This window comes from Apodemus sylvaticus, chromosome 8, assembly GCF_947179515.1.
Source record: "Apodemus sylvaticus chromosome 8, mApoSyl1.1, whole genome shotgun sequence".
NCBI classification, from domain to species: domain Eukaryota; kingdom Metazoa; phylum Chordata; class Mammalia; order Rodentia; family Muridae; genus Apodemus; species Apodemus sylvaticus.
In genome coordinates, this window is record NC_067479.1 from 60,538,896 (window position 1) to 60,552,455 (window position 13,560).

At 47.6% G+C, this 13,560-nt stretch overlaps 1 protein-coding gene across 2 annotated transcripts in view; it reads left to right on the top strand.

Moving 5' to 3' along the window:
• The window catches only part of Dpysl2 (dihydropyrimidinase like 2), a 107,162-nt gene that overhangs the window by 63,583 nt on the left and 30,019 nt on the right, over window positions 1-13,560 (top strand). For both annotated transcript variants that reach the window (XM_052191125.1, XM_052191127.1), the window contains exon 4: window positions 12,141-12,305. In XM_052191125.1, the coding sequence (XP_052047085.1) occupies window positions 12,141-12,305 (165 nt within the window). The remainder of the gene's footprint in view (window positions 1-12,140; window positions 12,306-13,560) is intronic.

Consider the following 13,560-nt stretch of genomic DNA (forward strand, 5'->3'; position numbering starts at 1 on the left):
TGAGGGATGTGTAAACATGACCCTTCTCGCTGATTGGCACATTGTTCTTTCCTGTTATTGTCTGTGGCCTTTGGGCTTCTGGGAGCATTCCCACTCAGCTTTGCATAAGCAAATGCGCGTGTGTTACCGTTAGTCCCTGTAAGGGGAAGTCTGCATCCTCAAGTCTATATTGTCTTCTGGACAAGGAACCTCTGCAATGGAAACTGAGGCAATCCCATTCGTTGTACAGACAAGCCTTGTAGCATATGACTGGCTTTTCTCCCTCTCTTCCTTCCTTCCTTCCTTCCTTCCTTCCTTCCTTCCTTCCTTCCTTCCTTCCTCCCTCCCTTTCCTTTCCTTTCCTTTCCTTTCCTTTCCTTTCCTTTCCTTTCCTTTCCTTTCCTTTCCTTTCCTTTCTTCCTTCCTCCCTTCTTTTCTTCTTTTCCTTCCTTCCTTCCTTCCTCCCTTCCTTTCTTCTTTCTTTCCTTCTTTCTTCTTTCTTTCTTCTTTCTTTTCTCCCCTTCATTCTTCTTTCTCCTATGATGTTCCACCCTGCCCCATAATCTCTTATTTCTTCCATGCCAGCACCAACTCTGTGGTTCTGTAGCCCAGGGCAACTGAAAACTGAGACAAACAGAGGAAGTGTCATGAATGACATATTTCTCCAGCCACCTCATCTGGCCAGCCCGACAGTGGCCCACCCCTTGTCACGGCGCTCAGGGTTAGTGCTCACAGCTCAAGCCAGCCAAGGGAGGGTTGACCTAACCTCATGTGGAAAATCTTTAGGTTGTCCCCCTTCCCCAGACTTATCGCGCCTCTTGATTCTTTCTGTAATTTGCTCATCGTCTGGAATTTATTTCTGGCAGACTGTGGTGAAAATTGGGAAGTGTCTTCTATTTCCCTTAAGCAGCCCAAAAGGCTTCTTTGTCGCTCAAACACAGGCCTTACGTGCATGCACGAACTTCCATATGCATGCACGTACATTCACTCATGGGAGTGTGAGAATACACACACACACACACACACACACACACACACACACACACACACACACACACACACACACGTGCATGTGTACACATGGGAAAGAACCAGGTATTCAGCCAGCCTGGGCTTCCTGTGTCCCTAGGGATTCTGAAAGTAGGCCCTGCTCCAGCGCTGTCAGCCTGCTGTGGATGGGACTGATGTTTGCGGAGATCTCTAGGAAGCTCTGAGATCAGGTTGCTTTGTTTTTTATTGGGATGACAGAGAGCCCTGCTAATGAGGCCAGTTTGTTATCTGCTGTGATGGGCAGCTTTCCCCACATCTGAGTCCTCTTAACAATGGGAAGCGAGTTTACCTGATTGCAACACTTTCCATAGAGGGATGTGTTTTGTTTTGTTTTGCTTTTTTTATTTTGTTTTGTTTTGTTTTCTTTTTGTATCCTGGTGTCCCTGAGCAGATTGGTATATGCGGTGGGGGGGGGGGCAGTGCAGGGAATTTCCGCAGGAAGTGAGAAGTCTCCTTTCCCCGACAGCCCTCAGAGGATCTCTCAGACTTACCCACTTGCCCATAAATAGGACAGCTTCGTCTAGTTCCTTGGGTTTTGGTCTGTTTCTGCAGAAGCCTGTTCCTTTGAGAGGATGATTCATAGCTCCAAGCCTTTCTTGTGGTGCTGTGGCCTTGGCCTTCCCTCCGCACAGCCTTTATCCAGTTCCTCCCCACACCCTGTTCTTCCTCGACAAAACTCCCTGCTTGAGGCCACCCTCATTTCCATCCCTTCCCCTGCTGCTGGGTGTGTATGGCTTCTCTCCCCAAAAGGAGCTTTATGCTTTAGAGACCACAGCACTGGCTGGGAATCTCATGAAACAGCTTCCTGTTCTCCCGAGTTACATGCTATTTCACAACAGCCCTATGTGCAGTAATTAGAATAATGTCTATTTTACAGATAAGAAAACTGAGGCTCAGAGAGGGTCAAGGATCCTGAGATTCAACAACCAATGAGAGAAGTGGTACTAGGCTACAAACCCAGGCACTGTGCTTTCAGTTTCCCACCTAGACGCTCTTGCTGTGCCTCTTTTGCAGATGGGGAAGTTGAGGCACTGAGGAGCTAAGTTAATTTGTCCTGTGTTCTGGACCTCATTAGTAGTAGTGCCGGGCCTCAAGGCCAGACCTGTAACATGTCATGTCCCTGTTTCCTGCAAGCTTGAAGTGGACAGTTAGAGCCCTGGTCTCCAGACATTTGAATGAGCAAATATTTCACTCCGTCTATTCAGATGAGCGAGTCCCTGTGTTCTGAGGATGTGAGACTGGTGAGCTTGACGGCTTGCAGTGTCTCTGAGAGCAGGGTGCTGGCGGGGCTGGGCTGTCACTTCTCAAAAGCTAGAGGAATTCCAGGCTTGACACACCCTTCGGAATCAGAGTGTGTCTCTCCCTCTGGGGAGGGGCCGTAAGTTGCTGTCAATGTGGCTTTTGTTCTGAGTCTGACCCAGAGAGCTTGTCTAATGACAGGATACAGGAACCTCAACCCTCCCTCAGCCAGTGACTCCAACATTTCTTCAAGAAATCCTGTGCAGCCCGGAGCCTGCAACATTGCAGGTGAACAGGCTTGGCTGTTTGTCTTTGGCTCTCCTTGCTTTCTCCTGTAGGCCACGCTTGTGTCATCCTGCTGCAGGCACGGTGTTTTCTATGGATTGTCTGTGCTGTGACATGAACGTGGAGCAGAGAACTGGCTGGGAACTAGGGGGCCTGGGCTGCCCTACAGTGTGGTCTCCGATGACGTCCTTGCCTAATTTCAGGGTTAGCTGGGAATTGTCCTGGATGCAGGTCGGTAGCTGAAGGAGGGCTGAGCAAGAATTAAAATGGCGAAAGTGGCTACCAGTCCAGGCTTCATGAGATTGGGAGTCTGCCTGTACAACATGGTCTACTAGACCCTCCATGGGTTCCTCTGTCCTCCTAGATGGGTCTTGGAACGTGGCCAGTTTTCTAAAACAAAGGCAGTCGGGAAGGGTGGAGGGGGTGTTGTGTTTGCCTCTTTAAATAGCAAACATGTTAACTGAACACCGACATTATCTGGAGTCACGTTTCCATAAGTTGCTGGTGGCAGAGTGAGGCCGTTGATCAGAAGAGAGCTTCAGTCTGTCTGCCCACGCCATGCCAACCTCAGCATTCTCTCCAGGGAGGACTTTGAAGTAGGGGCCCCGTTAGGAACGCAAGTGTGTTCCTAAGAACATTATGCTTCATTAGAGGGATGTGAGAACAGCCACAGGCTGGTTCTCAGGGAGACAGTGAAATTGATGGACACCCCCAAGGATGACATTCATTAGAGGATGGACCAAGAAGATGGTCGTCCAACATGCTCTTAAGATAAAGCGAAGCTCCACACAAGCAGCAAGGAACAAGGCCTGTGATTGCACCCTCATTAAATATATGTATCTGCATGGCAGATTATGACGAATAGTTATTAAATAAGGTGGTAGGGTTATGGGTAATCTTTGCCTCTATTTTAGTGAAAAAGAAAAAAGAGAGATTTAGGGTTCAGACCTGAGTTAAATTCCAAAGCTGTTCCATCTGGTTATTTGTGTGTGTGTGTGTGTATGTGTGTGTGTGTGTGTGTATGTGTGTGTGAGATTACACACATATATTTATTTAGTGTTTGGGTGTGTGTGCATGCACCCTGAGGGTGTGTCACAGTGTGGAGGTCGGAGGATAACATGCTGGGGCCTCTTTTTTCTCTCCTTCTACCATGTGGTTCTGTATATCATTAGACTTGGGGGACAGGTGCTTCCACCCATTGGGCCATCCTGATAGCCCTAATTATGTAACTTTGAAAACTTATCTAGAACCTGGATTCTTTGTCAGGAAAGTGGTAGGTGGTCCTAGCCAACTTTTGACATCCTGATTTTAGTTGCAAAATCTCTCCAGGTAGAGTCTGCCTGGCTTGCTTATGTCAGTTGGCTTCTTGGTCATGTGGTAACAGTCTTGTGTATGAAGTCTTGGTCTTTGAAGGCCCTTCTGTGGTTAACCCAGGCTTCTGTAGATGCCTTGTCAGGGCTCAAGGTTTTTGGTGTGTGTGTGTGTATGTGTGTGTGTGTGTGTGTTCACTTGTGTATGTGCATGGAGACCAGGGGTTGACCTCAAATGACTTCCTGATTGCTTTCCACTTTGTTTTATGAAGTGGTCTCTCACTGAACCTGGAATTCACTGTTTTAACTAGACAAGCTGGTCAGCAAGTCACAGAGACATGTTTGTTGCTGTACTGGGGTTATACTGTACTGGGGTTACAGGCTTGCATTTTTGTGGGTACCGTAAGCTGGGCTCCAGTCCTCATGGTTGTACAGTAAGCATTTTGCCCACTTTGCCCATTGATCCTTCTCCTGGCCATGTGCTTTGTCATAGTCACCGATCTGTTGCTGTGAAGAGAGAGGGTGGCCAAGGTGTCTTATAAAAGAAAGCATTTAATGGAAGGCTTGCTACAGTGTCAGTGGGTTGGTCATTCATCATCACGGCAGGGATGGGAGCAGGCAGTCACTGGAGCAGTGCCGGAGAGCTTACATCTGATTCACAACCATGAGGCAGTGAGTGAGAGAGGGGAGGGAGGGGAAGGGAAGGCGCTCAAGTACTAACCGGGGATGGTGTGATTTCTGAAACCTTGCAGCCCACCCCTATGGTGACACACTTCCTCCAACAGGCCACACCAATCCTTCCCAAACAGTTCCACCAACTGCAGATCAAGCACTCAAAATAAATATATGAGCCTACTGGGGCATTGTCGTTCAAACTGCCACATGGCTCGTGGTTTGATAAAACTTTCAGATATTGCCCATACTATGTTCAACTTTTATGAGTGAATGAGCTCAAACCACCAACCAAGCCCTAGAAAGCCAGGAAAGCTGTCAGAGTGGAGAGGGTCATTCTGGACCTTCTCTTCCCATTATTGGCCCTTGCCTAGTAGTTGAGTCTAGGGGACCTGCTGCTCCTTGGACCCTGACCTCCTGCTGTCTACAGATGTCCTGAGGGCTCTCACCCCCTAGTGTCTTCCCTCACCCCCTCTGGATCTTTAAGGGATTTGCATGTTATAAACGACCCTTCCTTACAGCCCACCGATTTCATTAGCTTGGCCTTTGATCTAGGTTACCAGGAGCATGGGCAAGCTGCACAGAGGAAAGGTACGAGGGGCTGGCATTTGATGCTCTTATCATGATGCCCCTGGATGCAGGTATTTGCCTTTTGACCCTGGGGTTCTATTTACAGCTGTGTGCTTCAGTGAACCCGTGTGTGCTTGGAAGGCACACAAGGGGGTGGGACTGGGCAAGCAGTCCAGAAGATGTTTGTTGCTGGGGCGGGAGAGAGGCCAGCTGCTTCCCATTCCCAGCTTGCATGGATTGCCATCCCACTGTATGATAAACCCCATGACCAAAGTAAATGATGGAAGAAAGAATTTTATTTTGACTTAGAGTTCAGAAATAGAGTCCTTAATAGTGGGAGAGGGGGAAAGGCATGGCAGCAGGCTGCTGGGGCAGGAGGCAGAGGGAGATACCACATCTCCACCCACATGCAGGAAGCAGAGAGGGTGTAGAAATGGGGTGAAGCTAAGAACTGTCCAAGTGATCTACATCCCTCCGTGAGGCCATGTCTCTTAGTTCCTAACCTCTCCAAGCAGTGACACCTACTAAAGACCAAGTGTACAAATACCTGGGCTTCTACAGGGCATTTCTCATTCAAATTACTATAGCAGATAGGCAACGGGGGAGGGGGCTGTGTGTCCCCCAGCTGTGACTGGAGGGTCATATATCCACCCTGCCTGGCTACATTGAGTATCAATCAAGGGAAGGTACATGACATCACTTAGTGCTGTGCTCAGACAGGAGGATGCCCATGAGTTGATAGGATTGCTGTGAAATAAATACAAGCTGAGGTGTCACACTGTTCATTGTCCCCTCCTCACCGTTGGTGACTGCTGGAGAGGACAGCGGGTGTTTCTTGAACCAGGTGGTGAATGTGATTTTGTTCACATCCCGAAAGTATGGGATAGCAGAGCCACTGCAGGTCCCGAAGAGGAATAAGTGCTGACTATGCTGCAGTGGCTGCTCTTGGAAGCTTCAGGATGAGCGGAAGCGGCAGAGGGGACACAGAAGACCACGCATTGTACACTTCCGCTTTATGAGAAGTGACAGCGATCAGATTAGTGGTTGCTTTGGGCCGGGGCTGATGAGTAGGAAGGGATGGGGAGGGACTGCTAATGCTCCTTTTGCTTTTCTTCTTTTTCTTTTTCTTTTTTCTTTCTTTCTTTTTTCTTTTTTTGTGGGCAGGTGTTTTAAAATTAGATGTGACAATGCTTGTTTAGAAATGTGAATGTTCTAACGATATCGAGTTGTGCCTTTAACTGGGTGAGTTTTGTGTTGTATCTCAGTTATGCTCCTAGAAAGAAGTAGGATCCTTTGATGGTTTTTATACAAATAGTACAAGCAAGACTATGGGTCCAGCATCCTTTATCTGAAGTGCTTGGGACCAGAGGAGTTTCACATTCCAGAGTAAGGTATTTGGATATTCGTGATGAGTTATCTTGTAGATGGGGCCGGGGTCTAAACTTGAAATTCCTATGTATTGTTTATTATTGACCTTATATACTGTCCAAGGGCAATTTTTCTTTTGAGACACAGTCTCATGTATCCTGTATCCCAGGCTGGCTTCCAACTTGCTTTGATCCATCAGCTTCTGCTACCTCCTAAATGCTGGGTGTACAGACCTAGTTTTTTTCAGTTCTGGGCATGGGCACGTTGGGAAAGCCTTCTACCCACCAAGCTCCTTCCCTCTCTGTCCCCTGAAAGCAGTTCTGTACAATTCGGTCCCATGCCTGCAGTATGAGCTCAGTGTGGAACTTTCCATACGTGTCTTGATGTGTCAGATTCTGGAGCATTTTGGATTTAAGACTTTCAGAATTAAAAACTGACAACTTGTAGTCAGTCATTCTCTGGAAATCCCAGGGTTATCATTGAAAGCCTGCCCAGATTCAGGCCATGGTTCTAGGGCCTGCTCTTAGCTCCCATCCAGCAGGTGAATGGGCGCCTGTGGACTCTGTGGCAGTGCTCTAAGGAGGGAAGAAAAGCCAGCGCATGCACTTTCCCCACGCCCTATATGTTCCCTCCGCGGCTCCACATGGAGGGGAGCTTAGTGCTGTTTAATAGTCGAAGCCAGGAAATTCTGACAAAACAACAGCAAGAAAGGCCACCAGAGAAAGTAGGCCTGTGTCTTGGGGTGCTTTGACCCTACTGTTCACCCCCTTGCCATTGCTGGCTGCTGGTGGGTGGCTGTGCCTTTCTCACAGGGCCAGCTAGCCCAGGAAGGTCACCATACAGATGATCTGTGAGCGATTTTTTTTCCGGATTGCATCCTCAGCGAGAACCCTCGGTCCCTCCGGAAATGATCCCGACCTTCTGCCCTGTTCCTGAGGAACAGCTCTTCCCTGGAGACCTTCCATGGAAGGAGAACAGTGGGAAAGCTCACGAAGGCCTTTCAGGGACATGTTTGCAAGTGTCATTGGCTTAGAGAAAACATGTTTGTCTCTCAGAAGCGCTGGGCATCACGTGGTTCCCTAATCAGATATTAGCTTCGGATGTGGACAGTCGGCCTAGCCTCGTAGCCAGGGAAGCTGGTTGTGTTTTGAAGGTGGCATTACCATTGTGTGGTGAACAGGCCCCTCACAGGCCTGAGTGGGTGGAAGTGGAAGGAGAGGCGAATGGAAAAACAGTCTACACTCGGCCAGATTTAGAATGGCTGCTTATCAGAAACTCCCTTCCCCAGGTCACCACCTGGACTCATGATCCCAGAACAGGGGCAAGGGGTGAGGCCATGGGCGGGTGTGTACACCCAAGGCGCTTCTCGTGTTCCTTGAGGATGGAGAAGCATGGCGTCACATTGTCTGAGTCCCTTTGTGGATCCTGTTACTGGGCTGAAGGTGTCTCTGGCCACTGTCCCTACTGCCTTGAGGGGGCAGGCAGAGCCACAGCCTGCTCCTTGCTTGAGCTACCCTGAGGGCAAGCACCCTGCCTAGAGCACCCCACCCAGGACCCTCAGCTTCCCTAGGCAAAGAAAGAAATCAGACAGGTCTCATGGAAAGAAGGACGCTGTTGAAAGAAACGTTTTTCTCTCAAAAAAATTAGAAGTCAACCATGTAGTTCAATCGTTCATAGAGGTCTTGCCTATCTGCACGAGACAGTAGGTTTGCTGTCCAGCACTGGGGAATATGTGTGTGTGTGTGTGTTTAATGGCCAGGAACTTTTACTACCAGATCTTAAAACAAAGGATCTTAAAGGGAGTCTTGCGGGTTGGAGAGATGGCTCAGTGGTTAGCAAGCACTTGCTATTCTTCTAGAGAACTTAGGTTTGGTTCTCAGCCCCCACAAGATGACCCACAGCCACGTGTAACTCCCGTTCCAGGGGGTCCAGTGCTCTCCTGGCCTCTGTGGGCACTAGGCACATGCGTTATGCAGACTTCCGTGGAAGGCAAAACAGCATACATGTAAACTGAAAGTAAATCTTAAAGAAGAGTACCTCAAAGCAGCTGTTTGCTACTGACAGGATAAGTGGGACAAAGGGAACCAGTCTAGGGACAGAGCTTAGTTTTTATTCTCTGGGCTGGGCAAATCAAAATGTTCAGTGTGTAGGTGTAAATTATTTTATCCAATCCAATATTAAGATATTTAAAATAAACATTCTACTCCGTGAGACGAGCATTATTATCCCCAGACTGAGCATAGCTGCGCTCAGTGTCCTTTTGAGAAGTGATTCGGCTTGTTGGTCCCTAAGGACGGAGAGCAGCTCGATGTCAAGCTTCCTGGGTGTGGCCCTGACATGAAGTCTAGCTGATGCATAAGGCTTTCAAGATATTACCTACAGATACATACACACATAGAACCAAACATGCATGCATGCATACGATACTAACAGAGCATGTATATAGGTCTGCACCTGTGTATATATGACTACACATGCATTTATATATGTCTTCACATATATAAACACGTAACATACAGCCTTGTTCGTGGTTTCATTTTGTGGTCCACCATTTTTTCTCTTCCTTCTAGTCCTCCATTTCTCTTGTTTCCGTTTGATGAGATCTTCTTATGTTTTAAGGTTCCATTGTTGTTCACTTGTATTGTTTTAGGCAGGGTGTCCCTGTGTGTCTCTGGTTGACTTACTCACTATGTAGCCCAGGCTGGCCTCAAACTTGCCAAGCTCATCCTAACTCTAATGCCTGAATGCTGGGATCACAGATGTGTCAGCCAGGACTGGCTTAGGTATTTTTTTTAAAGCCACCTAATCTAAGCTTTTGGGAAGGAGATGGACTGTAAATAAGGAAATAGAATAAAATACAATAGAAAAAAAGATGTGAAGAAAATGTACCAGATTGAGTTGATTGATTGATTTGGGGGAGACTCCTGGTGGTAATTGAGTAGATGTGATATTAACTTAAAATATTTCTATTTTAGGAAAGTCAGCTTTGCAGAAGGCAGTTTTCCTTTGTGCCCCATGCTGTCTGGTGGAAGGACCCTTCCTTGACCAGCGGGGTGGGGCGGGAGGGTCTCTAGGTTTCATAGCTGCTCTTTGGGGTGCATGGGAAAGCTGTCCCTGTTACCAGGAGAGCATAGTTGACTCATCTGATCCAAAGATTCTGCATCTCTGAATTTAGTTAATTCTGGGTTTAGCCAGATCACAAATAAAAACTTGTGGAAAACTTTTCTGGAAAGTTGAAATTGAAATTGAAATTTGCCTTAATGTTGGTACTAATAGCAGGTCCACTCAGGTGGAGTGCTATGTGGCACTGCAGCGGGTGCTGCAAGCAAACAAGACAGAGAAGGCACAAGGCATAGGGAGAGAGTCTGGAGTGGAGCCCAGGTGTAGCCTGCTGGGATCCTGGGGTCAATTCTCAGCCTCCCTACACAAGTACACAGATGGGTGCAGTGGGATGCTCACGCTATGCCAAAATGTATACAAGGAACTTGGGGATCTACGGATTTTGGTATCCTAGGAGTGTCAAAGAATGTTGCTCACAGATACTGAGGGTGTTCCTGAACCACGTTTACATTTTCAACTTGATGAGGTTTGAGTGCCAAGGAATGATTACACAGGGCATGCACTCAGCTTCTTCTGTATCTGGGCACTGTCCCTGCTCTGAGGAGCTTACATCTGTACTGTGTGTGTGTGTGTGTGTGTTTCTCAGAAACTTTCGCAGATGGTAGTGAGACCCAAGATGGTGAGTCTCATGAGCTTGCTGGGGAGGTGGTGCCAGGTAAAAAGTGAGGTGCATGGATTTGAGTGAGGGCACTGCCTGAGCCAGGATCGAGGGGTGGGCAGGAACAGGGTGAGTCAAAGGAGTAAGACAGCTGGGGAAAGAGTACAGTGGAGACTGGAGACATCTGCTGGGGTCGCATCTAGCTGGGCTCAGGGGAGATGCTTGAGTCTGCCCTTCCTGGCAGATGTGCATGGAGGCTGCAGCTGCAGATCAAGGGTATTACGAGGTCTGTGTGGCCGCCTGGGAGTGGGGGTTGGAGGAAAGTGAGGGGTGAGGTTGGCTGTAGCCGCAGACAGTCTCGAATGTTTGCTGCTAACAAAGTGATGTTTTTGTTGTTGGGGAGTGGGGTGGAATAGAGAACTCAGTTTAGGGAGGGAAATTGGAATTGTCTTGGCAGAGTTTCTAGGGAAACATTTTGCTATAGCCATTATCAGCTGACACCTTGTTCTAGATACTAGGTAGCTGTGGATCCCTTTCATTGCACAGACAGGTCTTTATGTCTGGTCTGAGAAGACCCCAGTGAGTGAGTGGTGCAAAAAGAATTCTCTCCAAAGAACTTAGAAGCATGTTTTAAAATACATTTATTTTAATTGCCACCTCGTAATGATGTGGGCTTATCGGGTGCAGTGTGGCATTCAATACATGTATGTAATTTATAATGACAAGGCAAGGGTAGCTGCTGTGTCTCATGACTGTTTCTCTAATGTGTATGAAGACAAGTTAAGCCAATTACAACTAAGTTGCATCTGTAAGTTTTGATTCTGAGTGTAGGAAATTCTGAATGTGATTCATTTGGAGGAATAGCTTCTGGCTTTAGGTGTCCAGAGACCTGAGTTCTTTTTCCTTATTATATGAATTTGATTGAACCTTGAACAACTAATTTTTGTGCTTTCCTGTGTGTGTATGTGTGTGTGTGCCACAAAACCTCATGTCATCAAGGAAGCTGACAAGAACCCTCCAGGGAACCTATGAGAGATAATAGCATGTACAAAGGCCCTGGGGTAAGAGGAACTAACCTGACATAATGCCAGAAAGATGGGCTGCAGATAGAGTACATGGCATAGGGTCGTGTTGTGGAGGTCAGCCTTGTTGGGAACTTTAATCAGTATCTGCAATGTGGGAGGAAGGCACTGGAGGATTTATATTGAGGAGCAATGTAAGGTTGATAGACTTTCTGACTATGTGTGATCTTCATAACAAAGTCTGTAGGAAATACAATCCCCTTTAAATGTGGCACTGAGACTTGGGGCAGCAGGGTAATGTACCCAAGGGCACCTGTGGGTGACCACTGGAGCCCGGGAACAAACTGTGCAGCCTGAGTTTGTGCTTGACTGTCCAAAAGTATCAGCCTACCTTAGTCATAATATTACAGCAAGCTCAGCTTCAAAATGCTTTGAAATCTTAAGATGAAAGATTGTCCTTCAATTATGGAGTGGAATTACACGGGAGAAACCTGAGTGGCCAGGAGTGAGTGGGTCCGCTGGGTGTTTCAGAAAGGCCTATCGTGCATGGCTCCACTCCAGCCTGGCCGAGGCCCCGCTGTCTACTGGGGTGTCTCACAGCAGCTAGCAGCACAAAGAAGGGTTTGGCTCCTCTAGCTGGCCCTCTGACACTGCCATTGTCCATAAGGACTTATTGTCCTCGGAATGTGCCCCAGGTCTCAGATAAATCGAATCTGAGTAGTTCATGCGTGGTTTCACTTGCCGGCTGTCCAGTGCCAAGTTTCTCCCAGTTGGGTACTCAGTTGGCTTAAGTGCATTCCTAGACATTGTTGGAGAGATCACTGTCTCCAGTGGGAACCCAGGCGGCTCAGTTCAGGGTTCAAATGGGTAAGCACCTGCTCACGAGTTTCTTACGATGATGGATGGCAAATGTCTGTTTCTTCCTAGTTGACCATGTTGTTCCTGAGCCCGGGACAAGCCTGTTGGCTGCTTTTGATCAGTGGAGGGAGTGGGCTGACAGCAAGTCCTGCTGTGACTATTCGCTGCATGTGGACATCACTGAGTGGCACAAGGGCATCCAGGAGGAGATGGAAGCTCTGGTGAAGGACCACGGTAGGTCACGCTGTGTTCTAACCCAACGCCTTCCTCGAGTAAGCCAAGGGGTGGGCACCTGGGGCTACAGCTAAGGCTGATGGTAGGGGCCCTAGCTCAGCATGGGGAGCATAAACCTTTAAGAACAAGACAGTGTGGCTTTCCCCTGGGGTGCCTTCTTAATTAACAGTATCCTAGAGATCACTGGTTTGAGGGACTGTATCAAGGAGTAATTGGTCCTCCAAAGCCCAGTGAAACAGTAGGGGTTGTCTTTGGAGTTTTGAGGCAAAAATACCACATAAATCTGTAAGAATGAGGCTACCTGAGAAGGTGCTGAGTCTTCAAACCTGAGACAATGTGAAGGACCTCTTTTGCTTCAAAGAATCTCAGGAATTGGGGGAAAGGGTCACAGGGAGGCCAGAGGGTTCTTCACTTACCTTGGGGTGCCCCAGGACTCCCACACACAGGAGTCTTTGGGGGGCAGTTAGGGAGTGGAACTGAAGCACCTGGTTTTCCTGGCCCCCCTTCCTTTAACTATGGATTAGGTCCTGGGAATCACTTTTTGAGATCACAGGTTCTTTATTATTATTATTATTATTATTATTATTATTATTACTATTATTTTATTTTATTTTTTTGAGATCACAGGTTCTTGATTTGTGGTGAAGTTTCACTAACTTTTTGTTCTTAGAAGGTCAGAGTCAGAAATAATATATATTGTGAGTTTAAAGTCAAATCTCTAGGCATGGGAACCAATAGGGGAAACCTCATAGAGGTGCTACAGAAAGCTCTAGAATGGGAAGCCAGCTTGTCACAGACTAACTGTGACCTTGGGCAATTCATGTAGACTTTGAATTCTAATATTTTGAAAATATGTCCTGTGAATATTGAACCAAGATGCCCTCTTAACGTGGAGACCACCTTCCTAACACTCTTGACCCCCCAAATTCTTACTTTTTGTTTTGAAGCTCAAGGACCATTTTAATAGAGTTTAAAAGAAAAACCCCAATGGCAGGCACATTACCTGGAGGAGAGAGGGAGAAAGACAAGAGAAAGCGAAAAGGCTGTGTTATTTGAGTTCAGCATGCACGAGGTCAGCCACATACAGACAAGCAGCCACCAGGCAGGGATGGAGCTGGGGAAGCAGCAAAGGCCAGAGTCTTAGAGAAAGCTCAGTTTGAAAGGGGGAAGGGAGGAGGAGGAGGAAGAAGAGGAGGAGGAAGAGGAGGAAGAGGAAGAAGAGGAGGAGGAGGAAGAGAAAGAGAAAGAGGAGGAG